General features: G+C 39.8%; 2 protein-coding genes across 2 annotated transcripts; one reads left to right on the forward strand and one right to left on the reverse strand.

Annotated features, from left to right (window-relative positions):
* The first annotated feature begins 10,062 nt into the window (after window positions 1–10,062).
* LOC145898933 (uncharacterized) lies at window positions 10,063–12,525 on the forward strand. Its single transcript, XM_082987608.1, has 6 exons — window positions 10,063–10,359; window positions 10,419–10,553; window positions 10,852–10,999; window positions 11,235–11,361; window positions 11,430–11,533; window positions 11,720–12,525. Exons 1-6 carry the CDS (start codon window positions 10,164–10,166, stop codon window positions 12,411–12,413), a joined length of 1,404 nt encoding a protein of 467 aa, XP_082843734.1. The 5' UTR covers window positions 10,063–10,163; the 3' UTR covers window positions 12,414–12,525.
* A 367-nt stretch (window positions 12,526–12,892) lies between these two features.
* On the reverse strand, window positions 12,893–14,067 carry LOC145898165 (ZP domain-containing protein-like). Its single transcript, XM_082986597.1, has 5 exons — window positions 13,999–14,067; window positions 13,592–13,763; window positions 13,468–13,538; window positions 13,216–13,402; window positions 12,893–12,985 (listed from the first exon to the last, which is right to left on the reverse strand). Exons 1-5 carry the CDS (start codon window positions 14,043–14,045, stop codon window positions 12,893–12,895), a joined length of 570 nt encoding a protein of 189 aa, XP_082842723.1. The 5' UTR covers window positions 14,046–14,067.
* Window positions 14,068–14,377: the final 310 nt, after the last annotated feature.

Here is a 14,377-nt window from a genome sequence, read left to right on the forward strand (position 1 = left end):
TTTTATAGTACTACTTCGTAAATCACTTAAAAGTGACATAAAAATAAACTCCCATTCTGTTTCCTGTTCGTCTAAACTCGAATTTTGATAAATACAGAAGCGAAAAAATCGAATGGTGTGTAAACGCATAAGGCGAAGAGTAAACAGGTTTTATTACGGCAAAAGATATTGTATCAGCTTTGCTTACGTGTTATGATGATTAACTCATATCGGAAATCGAGACGAGGTATATATCCGAGATAAGGACACGCATCTACGGCTAACATCCATTGTAATTGTTTAAAAACAGGAAATTGTTGTGGTGAGTAGAGCACTGCCCGAAGAAAACAGATCAGCACATCTCTTCAGCGCTTGTATATTGATTTGTGTTGTGGACATTAAACAGTCCACGATGGTAAACCAAGCTTTTGTACGATTGTGTTTGATTGTATTTTTGCTGGGCGCGTCGCACCAAACACGCGGTAGGTTAAGATTTTCTATAGCTATTGTACAACTATGTGAAAGGATTTGATTGCGTATGAGGAATCAGCTAGGTTTGAGATACGACGAAAAAAACTAATTTTGCAAAACCATCTCAAACAGACATTAAAACTCCAGTTGGTATTCAACTCAGTGACCGATTTCTGTAACATTTCATAGGTTTTTTTAACAATACAATTATATCTTGGGTAGTTTTTTGTGGCAGTTTCAAAACAAATTAAATCAATAAAACTTCTTACTGTTTGTACGTCTTTATGTAACACCACACTAGCCTATGTAATTGCAACCCAGTGATGACTAATAAGCTTATCATACCGGTAATAATTTTCCCAAAATTTAAATCGACCACAGTGAAAAAAATTATTTTTTTGCCCGCTGTTTACACAATCCTAGATACGCCACGTGTGTGGTAAACTGTATTACCATTTAAATGAAGAGTGGGTTTACGCGAAATAAGGTAGTTTATTCAACACACGCAATACTTAAGGCGGCAGTGTTGAACAAAAAATTGCAAAAGTAAGTCGTCTTGGTTAAAGATGTATCGCACAAAGTATACACAAGCTTAGCCCTTCGGCCACCGTCAATTCATGTTTATGCAAAGCAATGTGGTAAAAAATCATTCGTTGAAAGCTGCAGAATAGCATGGAACGTTGAGCTGGAATGATAACTTGGGTGTTGGTCAAATATGTGGTATCTGCCGTGCTTGACAGTGCTGTCGTTTTCGAGAGTTTTTTGGTCATCCTGAATCAAGAATAAGAAAAAAAAACAAGTTATCATTTCAGCTCGTAAGCGAATAACTTACGGAAAAAGAATAACAAAAGAATAAGCGTGTCTATACCATCCACTCTTAATTACGCTATGATGGTTGTAAATAATTGCCGTTGCCATGTGTGGCTTCGAAACAGGTAGCTGTAGTTTTTTAATCGACAAAAATACCTGTTTTGATACAAATTTATCAAACAGGTGCTGAGATTCTGAAGAACTACGAATCGGTATTTCCGAAAAAAGTGCTGGACGACGGAGAACTTAGCGATTCACTCTCAACTGAAATAAACCCTGGTGTAAGTGTAAGCATGTTGCATTTCGGCAGTAAACATTATTTCATTTTTTCCCCACTTCTAAAACCAACTTGACTCAATGGATAATTTAGCTCAAAAAGTCGATTGTCGAGATCGCGTGCTTTCAGTAAGAATCAGCAACAAAAATCAGCATGGTCCCAATGCAATTGCACAACTGCACACTTGAGAAAAATAGTATTAATCTCTTTCGATGTCTAGAAACGTTGCTTTAGATTTTGCTCGTGTAAATTTGTACGTCTTCGCGCATGAAATGAAAATGTTTCATTACTGGTTAAGATTGTGTTTAAAAATTATTTTATTACTGGTTATTGTCAAGAGTGGGACAGCTAAAGAACCGCAGTGATATGCGTAACAAAAGTTGACTAATCCTTTCTTAAACACAATCTTCGCTTCAGACAGGCGATGGACTCCACGCAGAAACATGCACGTATCAAGTTGAGTTTGAAGGCGTAACCTACGGCATCAATTTGGAACTAAACGTAGCTCTACTCGGAAAAAGCCTGTTGGTCGAAGACGGATCCAACGGTCAAACTACATCGCTTAATAAACAGGTTTATTTTGGATGGCGGTTACCCCGAATACGAAAACAGTTACACAATTTACTAAGCAGGTTACACTATTTCGCAGGAGATTGACTTCAGCCAATATATAGGTTCTGCTCACATTTTGGGAGAAACGAGCCAATCTTGGGATGCCTGGTTTGATGTCAAAGATGTTATGAAGTGAGAATTGTTCTATTCCCAAGAGGTTACAGGTATTAAAACATGATGATCTAAATATTTTTAATCGTACAGTGGTGTCATTGTTTTGCCTGATCCCGTCGCAATTAAACCCCACGGAAATGGCCATAAGGCATATCGCCAATCTTCAGTGGAAACCAATGAAACTTCGTCCTGTGGTGGAGATCTGTTGATTAACCTCCCAGACGTGGTTGGTTCTTCAACTGCAGGTATTTCGCAATATGTATTTCTTCATACTGGTGTTCTTGAAAGTGTAAACTTTAATTGCGCTTGCGAGAGATATGGCGGTCAAAAAACATTTGCCTCTCAGACACTTTGCCTATGTGCGCTTTATACCCATAGTTGTCTTATAGTGTGTAAGTGGCGGATTTTTGTAGACTTTGATGATGACGAAATATTGGGAACAAGAAAAAAGAGAAACATCCAAGACAGAACCAAATACATGGAAACAGTGTTTGTAATTACACAAGACCTGGTGAGTGATATTATCCACGCTACGACCAAATAAATTGATCGCAAACAAATAAGTGATTTTACGTTTAACGATCTTTTAATTTATAATTTAAAAGTTTCCTCATTTGCAGTTCCTTGATTTCGGAGAGTCTCCATCAGCTGTTACACAAGCCATTCTTCGACTCGCAAATGGCGTGGATTGCCTTTATAAATCGGTCGGAATCAGAGTGGTCGTTCATCACATTGAGTATTTCAGCGCGGCAAATCCAAATCCTTTCACAATTGACCTAAACGACTATAGTCAGGTAATCTTTAAGCACACAGTCCTTCTGACAATAGCTAAGTTTTGCCTTTTTCTGAAACTGGATTAGATTTGTGTTGTGCTTAAAATATTGACTTTGACTAAATTAGGTAAACAGATTAACTAACATGGATGATTTCGCGTGTTTTCAGACTCTAAACACAGCAGAAGCGTACATTAAAAACAGAAGGTATTTGGATCCAGTGGGGTCTCCATGGAAAGATTATGATCACGTTGTGGTGCTGAACGGTCATTCCTTCGTTGAAATTGCGGACGATAATAGTATAGTTTTAGGAGTGGCGAGACTTCAGACGATGTGTTCTGCTCACTCTCTGTCATACGTTGCGGTAAATGAATGTACCACTGTATCAACTGTACGTTCATTTATTGTGTTTGCAATTTATTATGTGTGGTTGCTTCATGCTTCTAACCAAGAGAAGCTATTGTCACGCATTGCTACTAAACGCTCGACAAAGAAGGGTAGAACGAAAATTTTGTTGATAAAAGGCATATACTTCATGCGTTGCATATTACATTGTAGAAATGACCGTTCATTGCCCTAGTTTTGTGCAATTATGAAGAATACCAAAAAATAACCGCACTTTTTCAATTTTAGTACCAAAACTCACTTGATGACAATATTCGTCGGTCCGTGGTCACGGCACACGAGATTGGACATTCGATTGGTCTAATTCACAACGAAGTATACAGTTCAGTTTGCAACTGCGGTGAACAAAACTGCATTATGGATGCATTTGTGGGTTTGTAAGTAAATCCGTTTGTAATCATGAGCAATTCTTATTTTAATTTAAGGGATTCAAAAGCACGCAAAAGAAAATGATTTAAAAGTGTATTTTAACTATGTTTACAGTCCATATGCAACGAAATGGACGAATTGCAGCACCCAATCAATGACTGATGAAATTCAATACAGCAGTGGTCACTGCCTTTTAAACGTTCCAGAAACTTCGTTGCTTCAGCAGATTAGCTCGTGCGGCAACAAATACTTGGAACAAGGAGAAGAGTGTGACTGTGGCACTGTATCTGAATGTGAAAGGTAAGTAGTTTTAAACCATACCAGTTATATTGGAATAACATCGGTGTACCTTTTCGTTTTTGTTTTTAATGTCTTGTAGTATATACCTGAAAGAAGTTTCCAATTAGCCTTAGCATGAAAACATGCAACAAAACGAATCAATTCTCTTTCAGTGCTTGCTGCAACCCTCTGACGTGTCAGTTGCATACCTTCGCTCAATGCGACGGAAGCCACGCATGCTGTGATGCTTCCACGTGTCAAATTGCTGCTGCTGGCACGTTGTGCAGACAACTCTGCGACAATGACTGTGATCTACCCGAGTATTGCAACGGAGTTAACTCCACTGTATGAAGAATAACATTTCTTTTTCATACGAATATGTGAAAATTGGAAACTTTTTTTGTTCAATTTTGAGAAATAACGTCGTAAAAATTTAAATAATATGTGTTTCGAAAAGGGGTCTACAATGATTTAGAGAGTTACGTTAAAACCTTTCTATAATAGAGTTATTCGTTTTAAACCAATTTATATTCAATGCCGTATATTCCCAATCGAAGTTTGACTCCTAAAAATAACGCACATCGCGAAGTCACAAGTTAATGACAGGTTTAGTCTGCCAGTGATCCTCGTGTAATTGTCTGAAAGTATATTTTTTTATGGTGGAAACACTTGTTAACCCTTTTAGTGCCCGGAAGACAGGCACGCGGAAGACGGGGCTCTTTGCAATTCAAATTTGGATCGATGCAAAGACGGATACTGTTTGACGCGTACCCGACAGTGTCATCATATACTTGGTGGAGGTGACATATATATTCTATACTCAATAACATTTGGCACGTTTGACAATGACACCGTTGGTAACAATATCACCCACAGGCGTCGACTTTTTAACGTTTTGTAAAATATTAAGGGTGACTTTTTCAGGTTTTGGAAATACGCAAAAAACATGTCGTCAGTCGTATCGCCCCAAACATCGGTAAAAGACGCAAATTCTGTTTCGTGCCACTTCGTTTAGTAACAATCCACGAGACACTTGTGTTTGTCCTGATTATAACGGTGACAATACAGATTTAGCTTAACGCATAGTATAATATATGTCAATTTCTTCAGTTTGTCGTGTCTGTCTCTGATCTATGACTATATGCTTGCTTTTTTTTTTTTTTTTTTTTTTGCTGCACCTGATGAAGCGAGATCAATCTCGCGAAAGCTCGTGCGAATAAAGTTGTTTAACAGTCAGTCTCTTATAAAAGCAGTGCACAAGCAAGCATATAATATATGTGTTTTTTGTGGCAATAATTTTTAAATTAAACGAAATCCAGGGGTGACAATCCATGCGTTGTCACCCCTGTTTGTTTGTGAGGGGTGACCCCTATATCGACGTCTATGTCCACAGACACTGGCATTACCGCAGCACAGGATCGGTGCTATCTTGCAAACGCAAGGGGCGATCGGTTTGGAAACTGTGGTGTCAACGCTGATGGGTCGTACAAGGCCTGCAGTTCAGTGTAAGTCAGCTAAAAAGCTGTTTCTGCATATCGCTATCTTCCTGTGTTTGTGAGCAGAGACCAGTTATGCGGAAAACTGTTCTGCGAAGGCGCTGGAAATACTTTCAGGCCGGCAAGCAGAGAAGGTTCGAGAGGCAGTCTTACATTTGCATCTGACGGCTACAGGTGTTATCTGTACATCGAACCCCCGCTGCCAGGTGTTTTCGACTACAGCTATGTACAAGATGGCAGTGCGTGCTATTTTAACCGAGGGGTGAGTTTCTCAGCTAATATAAACAAAATCGATTATTATTCCAATTCAAACGAGTAGGCTGCGATTTTTCCGCATTTCTGCATTAACTGAAAAAATAAACGTTTTTACAGGTTTGTTTTGAGGGAGCGTGCTACATAAGTACATCCTTGTGTACAAACCCATGTAACGGGGTAAGAATTTTATTCCGCCCGCTTGCACGAGAAACGCATATAACCCTCTTTTTTAAGACTTGCAACGACGCTGGGAACTGTTTCTGTGCTGATGGTTTGGCTCCACCGGATTGTACATCTGCCGGAAATGGCGGCAGTATCGACAGCGGACCTCCACCGACGCCCGCCATGCAAAGTTCGTGACCCGAGTTTTCAAATATTATTCATCCAATTATTAAATTCACCCATTTTTAGACTGCGGTTCGTACAGCAAAGCGACTGATGCTGAAACTCTTCGATCCGAACTAGAAATGCAACTAGTATGCAGTCAGAAGATTGAAATTAGGTTTGCGTTAAACCCTCTGACATGTCTGAGTTATAGCAATTGCATGCTGCTTATCGCAACGCGATTTCCATCAACACGATTCGAGAACAAACTCCATGCATCGTGTTTGCCTCAATACAAGAACTCTACCCACCCTTCAAGCGAAAACTATCTATCATAGTTCACACACAACATAAAGACACGGTTTTAAATCCTTGTATATTTCTATCTTGAAGTATTTAAAGTTGTGATTCTAAATCATTTTTTAGCAGTAACCCTTTGAAATAACGTACCTTTTTGTTTTATTCATATAATAGGTGTATGATGTACTTAATACAACACACACTACCCAGTCAAAAAATTTCGCCCGGGCCCTGACCGCTTTTCTTTGGTTAGCTTGGCAGATAGGTATGGCCCGCATACACAATAATGATTCAGCCTCCACGCACTCTCTGCGACCACCCGTGGTTAAGAACCCCTATTATTATCATACAGGCCTTGTTATTCTTTCGCACTCGGGTAAGATAAAATAAAGTTATAATATGAGCCAGTAAAAATTGTATGGCCGTATAGGAGACTGATATCTCCCATGTTTATTCACCTTAAACAGATTAAAAGTGGATGTAATATGATTGGTTTTCTTTTTTGCTAAGTTTAAGAGTTGAAAAACTCCTCATATGTAATGTTTTGTAGCTTTAACCTGTGCCCTTTCCTTGGCAACGGATACTCTGTGGACGATTTGGTGATAATTGGGGCAAACCAAGAGTACGATCCTTTAAGCAGAGTAAGTGTAATGTTGCCGTTTAAAGCGCACTTATCTATGATCGAAATATTTTTTCCAAGAATCTCTCCGTGCCATTGGAGTGTGTTGCGAAGGCCGAACCTTATACAGCCGATCCTTGGAGAGCAAAAATTGTGTTCGACGCTCGCGTTTGTGGTGGAGAGGCACCGACGGTGAGAAATTTTGTCGCGTACAGTTTTTTTACTTACATGAAACACATTATAAACTGGAACTAGTACGACAGTGCCAGTTACGCAAATTGGTTTCAACGTTTGTTCGCCGAGAAGACACATAAGTCGCCACTGTAATGCATTTAGGTTGTTTCTGAAAAGTTTTATACCGAGTTTGCTGAAACAAAGTCGGTAAACAAACTTTAGTCATATAATGGAGCCATAATATGACGTTTGTGAGCTGCAGACAGCCATTGTTTCGACCTATGTGGCCAGGATCGTAAATATCGTCACACTGCAGCTCAAAATACTTTAGCTGTGGTTACAACGCCACTTATACCTCCATGATGTTTCAAAACACTTTGCTTGCGATACTAAACGTTTAACATTTGGTTCGGTTTAATTTTAATTAGATTGACTCCACACACGTGACCCGAACGGGACGATTTCGTGCTATTCGAGGAGGTGAAATTGATGAAACGGCCACCATCGTACGAAAAAGGGCAGAGTTCTTCTACGACTTTAGATGCAAGCAAGAGAAATCTCTTTATGCCCAAATTGCTACAAAACCTGAAAAATTGTGCGTGTTTTTATGACAATAATCAAAGGCTGGTTCGTGAACCTGGACGATAAATAAATTTACAGGGTTCTTTTGGGATACGAGGATGCGAATCGGACCTACAGTGTGGGAAGATCTTTCTTTCGTGATTTATCGCTCACTCAACCAATAGACGTTGAAAATGACGTCATCAACGTTGGTGACCGGATTCATGTTCTCCTTGAGCTCCAGGAATCGGATCCCAGCCTTGTGCTTCAGGTATCATCGCGAGTGTTTCACATTTTCTTTCGGTATAAAGGGGGTACATAAGATAAATAAAATGTGTTTCAGACCCTCGATTGTTGGATATCGGACAGTGCAGACGAGAACGTGAATCCTATTTATAATGTCATTGACAACAGGTATATAAACTTCATTCCGAAATTAACCCACCGTTTAAACTTCAAACTTATGCCGTTTGAAATGGGCAGGTGTCCAGCGGAAGATGCACTGGGGGCAAATGAAGCTAACAATGTCACTCAAAATTGTGTTGGCGGGCATACTCAATTCTCATTTCTCGCATTTAAGTATGTGGGAAGGAGTCAGGCAGAGCAACTACTCTACTTGCATTGCCGTCTGCAAACCTGTCAAGCAGATTTATACGACTGTAGCTGCCCTGTAAGTATTGTTGGGAGCAAGTTTTAAATCTTAAAATTGTAAATCTTAGAAATTAGGATCTCGTTTATAATTTTGTTGCAGAACGAAACACGAATGTCCATTATTAGTTCAATGTTGAAATTAGGTTTCATGGAATCTTTTTGTTGTGTGTTTTCATTGAGCATGTTGTTTAAACCAACAGACATGCTCAACTGACACAAGAAAGAAACGAAGTGACTACGCTTCCGCAACAAGTGGGAGAGTCGAAACAATGGGACCATTCCTATTTGGAAATTAAATCGTCGTCGATGTGAAATAAGCCTATCGACTTTGGCAAATAAAAATGAGTTAAAGCAACAGTGAATTGTATTCGGACTTGAATGCGGGATAAATGACAATAAATCGGGAAGTTTAACAAAGAACATCGTTTTGCATGATTGCAACCGTGCTGAACAAGGCTGCATTGTTGGCGCTTTCGTGGGTTCGTTGGAAAACTACATACGCGTTTGTATTCTAGCACAAACCTTAACAAGTTTTTCTAGGTTCAAAAGCATGTTGTACCATAATAAGAAGGGCCTAGGGCCTATTGTTTTCGAGGTTCAAGGATGTTCGAAAACCGATGGAAAACACAAATTATAACTTACACATATAATCAAATTTTACATGACTTTCTGAACGACTGTTATATGCTTGTTAAATATTTTTTTTACCGGTTTATTTACCGCGGTGTTAAATAGGTGGTGTTTTAGGAAGGGGTTGAGACTTTGATAGGTTGATGTTTTTCGCTTTGTGCTGTTTCTGCAAAAACTGACAATACCGATTTAGCGACAAACTAAAGAATGTTTGCCCAATTTTTGTGAAGGTTAATAGGTGGGGGTTCATAAAGGTAAAAATAATCCCTCGTGACGTAGGTAAGGTGCCCGCGGGCTAGGTCAAAATACGACGTCACAAACGGAGACCGGAAATCCTTAAAATACCGAGAAGACTTTGTCGATGCAAACCCGATATTATCGACATTCGAAATAGCTGTATGTTTTTGTGGCTTTCAAAAACATACAACTTGGCTCTGCGTTTCCAAATATAACATTACTTTCAAGATTTTCTAATTTAAACCTGTCAATAAATGAATTTTTTTTCTTCTTTTTATCCGGTTGCCTTCACTGTTTTTTGGTTAGTAATGTTCATTTGGTAGACCAAATATGGTATAGTTTCCAATAAGTTGTATGTTAGGATTTTTTACAAAGTATACAGATAAACACCAAAATATAAAAGCCAAAGCTAATATGCTTGGCTTTCATATTCAAAGTAATTAACTACAAGTATTTTGCAACAAAATATATCTTTAATTGATTTCCAATTTTTACCTTGATTATAATTTGGGCAATTCATTCTGCTTATTGGCTATACGTGATAATGCAGCTTACATAGTATTCATAAGCGACATGCATGCACTTTTCAACGTGGTAATTGCATACTGCGTTTGTCGACGTGACGTTCAGTTTAGCCGACAAAATTGATCCTATCTTTAGCCCCGAGGCTATCGTGTATTTTGGGCGATAATTTGCTTCGGGGCAATAGGAGATACATTTGGCGTTCAAACTTAGGGTATAAAAGTCGCCCCACCAGACTCTCCCAGCATAAGCAGTGTAATCAGCAGCCTTTGTTACTGATCAGCACTTCAACTTCAATAGAAGGCATGTCGTTCTCAATTGTTCAGCTAGTTCTGCTGATTGGTACTGCAACATGTGCGTTAGCTCTTACCGAGCAAGAGTATTATATCTTGAAGTACAACTTGCACCAGTCGATCAGAAACACCAGCGCATTCACCATCGAAATAAATGATGCTGGTAATTATGTGATCAACATCAGTGGTATTCCTGAACACGACACAAGTAAGTCTCAAGGATCCTAATTTAGCTTTAGAGATTATGAAAACATTGTAAATGTACAGGCGATTGCTACAACACTGATATGAATTGCTGTCGTCCGAACGCGAGAATCTGCCGGCGTGAGAGGAGCATGGAAATCCCACGCAACCCATCCGCTTCCCTCAACGAGACCTACTGCACCCCGATGGGATCAGTCGGTAAGACATTGATTGTCTGGAAATCTAAATGGAGAAATGTTGTGCTATTATTGCTGTCAGAGATACGGTGCACGTTTGAGAGCATTCCAGAAATCTATGGTTTAATATATCTAGTCTTTATTGGCATTAAACTTACTCACATTAGTTGCTTGGAAATCAAATCATTGTAATATATTTTTTGCCTGGCATGCATATATAATAATGAAAGAGTAGACTTTGTTTGTATCAAACAGCTACATAAAAACACTTTAAAATAGCATGTCAAGGATCTTATAAAAGACAAGAAATGCTATTGCAGGGTTTGCCACAAGCGGAACGCCATTCTACAACCACTTTGAGGCCGACTGCGTAGACGTTAACGTGATGCCGGAGGGTACGTTTGACAACTGCAACGGCCATCCAAGTCCACACGGCGAATACCACTTTCATCGAGCACCTAACACTACGTGAGTTTCGTGGAAGTTTGTGCAGCACATCAAGCAATAATCATGCAGCAAAATGTCGATATTACGGTTTTGGATAATCAGATTGGCAAGCATAATCTCTCGTAAAATATGCGTAAATTTTTTTACCAAACTGACATATTGAAGATTGATATAAAAGGTTGTGGCAATGAACTAAAAAGGTGACTAATTGTCCTATATTTTGCAAATATATTTAACAACGTGTTTTTATTACCAGTTGCATGGGAGTTCCTGACAACGGCATAGCACACATTATTGGTGTGGCAGAAGACGGTTTCGCCGTATATGATTCGGCCGAATACGGAGGGGTAACTCAATCCTTGGACGAGTGCGGCGGTTTCATGGTGAGGCGCAAAAAATCACATTTTGATTGTTGTTTTTTTTTCACCGTAACACTTGTAATATTGCGCAGCCCGACAATGAGCCAACGCAGTACAGGTACGTTTCTCAGCATGCGGCAAGTGGTGGACAGGATTACGTCATACCTTGCTTCAAGGGAATTCCCCTCAAGCCAAGGTTGGTAAATCAAATTGTGGCGACTGATGTCAATAAAAACTTCTAAACCCAACAAACTGCTGTCTGAAAGTCTACAGTACGTTTCTGGGTAAACTCGTGCTGCCCGGTGATAACCACGTAAATAAAAATCTTGTTATTTTCATTTCCTTTTCTTGGTGTAAAACTATTTGTGTTTTTATCACTTAGATGCTGTGATTGCATGGAATGTGGTCGTACCGAGCCACCAGGATGCACACGTGGCAGGGGAGCAGGCAAAGGCCCGGAAGAGAGTGAAGGTCATGAAGACTCCGAAAACCGACCAGAATTTAACGGTGGAAGACCACCCTTCGGTCAGGGCCGACCAGCTTTCGGTCAGGGCCGACCACCTTTTGGCCAGGGAAGACCACCTTTCGGCCAAGGCAGACCATCTTTCGGTCAGGGAAGACCACCTTTCGGTCAGGGCCGACCAACTTATGGTCAGGGCAGACCATCTGGGGGACCGTTTGGTGGCCAAGGTGGACCTGGTGGACAGTGTCGAGATGAAAAGAAAGGAAATAGTCAAAGACCGACACAAAACGGCGCGTTTAACTTCTTTAGTTTTATTGGTGGACAACAACAAGTTGGACAAAATCCAGGAGACTGCACACGAGAACAGCTTCAGCAGGCCAGGCCGCAGCAACAGGAAGAATTCGACTGCTCTACATGCACTGACCAATGTGTACCTACCGGCGGCTTCAAGAGCTTCGCCGAGGGTCGAAAATACACGGCCTGTCGCCGGCGTTGCCAGAATAAAGATGCCAAAAGCACCGTGAAGCCAAGGACCTCTCCTCGGCGTCAATTTACCCAACAGCAACTAAATCTTCTCCAGCAGCTTCTCCGCTTTTTGTTAAACCAAGGATAAATGTAACTTTTAAATAAAAAAAATAATCCGGAGCCTTTTGCACAAAATATAATGTGTAACACGATTTTGTTTCTATAATCCGATACTAACACGAGTTCCAAATAAACCAAACTGCAGCATTTTTGGTGTTTAGGTTTATCAGGCAATATTGATAAGGTTTTGCCATTTGACTTTCTATAGATAATTTAACTTTCAAAGGATTGCGGATAAAACGCGCAATAAACATTCACTTACAGTACGTAGCAACTCAGAAAATATTCTGAAATTGGAAAAACAATCGCAACTAAAAACAAACGCTTTTCAGAAAATTTGCGCCGTATTAGTACGACATTGACTGTAAGTGAATGTTTTTTGCGCGTTTTATCCACAATCCTCTGGAAGTCAAATACACAAATAGTCCTGTATCAATACACTACTATGTCATATGTATTTTATTGGGATCTATGCTTGTTCCCACACTTTACTAACAAAGTAGTTCATTATCTGAACAAAAGTGGTCCCATTGTTTCGATCCGTTCAGCATTATCTGTCCAATCACGGAAGCTTCTCCTCTTTTTGCGCTTGCTGCATGTCTGTATTAGCAAACGCAGTAAATTACTTTCGAAGACGTTGTCGCATTCACAACATACACCTAACTAAAACGAAAATACTGCAAACATTTGCAAGAAAAAACTAGTATGTGCGAAAAGGCATCGAGGCAAAAATGTGATCCACAGTATACTCATGCCACAAATAGACATCCACGTTTTATAATTTTCAGTCTTTTGGTTTACCTAAATAGAATGTCCAAAAATGAACTTACAGTGCAGCTACAGTCGTGGTGGTCACCCAGGCAGGTTTGCAAACGACAATGTAGGTAGAGGTTCTGTTGGTCCTCATTCCGATTGTTATATTTAAATGCCAAAAAGGAAAATTTCGCTTGTCTTGAGACGCAGTTTTGAGTCAAAGCATTGGCTCCGGACTCACCTAGAAGATCTGCGGCAGGACATCTAGAAAATAATTCAAATAAAAAAAATACACAGGGAGACAAACGGTTATTGGTGAAAAATCAAACCTGCTGGTTATAATGTGATATATAGGATCCACGTTCTCGTCAGCGGAGTCAGATATCCAGCAGCTAAGGATCTACAAACAAAACCCATTTAAATGTTTGTTCAGTACTTGACATAGACCGTTACCTGTAGAATGAGATTGGCGGCTATGTCTTGAAGCTCCAGAAGCACGTAGACGCGATCAGTAACTCTGATGTTGTCCGTTCCCAAATCTATCTCTTGAGTGTGCGAAGCGTCTCGGAAGAAGAATCTGTTGACTTTGTAGTTCGCGATCGCATCTTCGTATCCAAAGATAACCCTAAAAACAAGAGCTTCCTTTGATATCATTGGATTATGTTACGGATGTGAGTTAAAATTTGACAGAAAAAGAGACGAAAGTTCGTGACAAAAGGCAAAACTATGAAATCCTCAAAAATACACTAAAAGTTCTGTTGTTTTACTCCTGTCGGTTGAAAGAAATAAACATTCCGTTCAACACTGCAAGTGCAACAAACTTGTGATTAAATTTGTCTGATCCCAACACAGATACGTACAGCTTTTCCGGTTTTATTGCGATTTGGGCGTAGTGTGTTTTGTTCATCTGGCATCTCGGAAGTCATAAATGAACTCGGGTTTCTTTCTAGCAATCGTTCTTGTGTCGTCCATGGCACCACCACGAATCGCGCGAAATCTTGCAGTTCGTATCACATGTTTATCGTCGATCTAAAGAAACGTTCATCAAGGAGGTTAGACATCATTTACCGATAAAACATGCCTATCCAATCGCACAGTTTGAAACACATTTCCTTTTTACAGTGTAAGTACTATGCGCTGCCAAAAATAAGAACTACGAAAACACACTATTGGGGATTCCCCGCTGCAAACTGTGGAGTCGAAGACAATTTTTGCCCTCCATTCTTTTCCCTCCGCAAC

This window comes from Ascidia mentula, chromosome 4 (assembly GCF_947561715.1).
Source record: "Ascidia mentula chromosome 4, kaAscMent1.1, whole genome shotgun sequence".
NCBI lineage: Eukaryota > Metazoa > Chordata > Ascidiacea > Phlebobranchia > Ascidiidae > Ascidia > Ascidia mentula.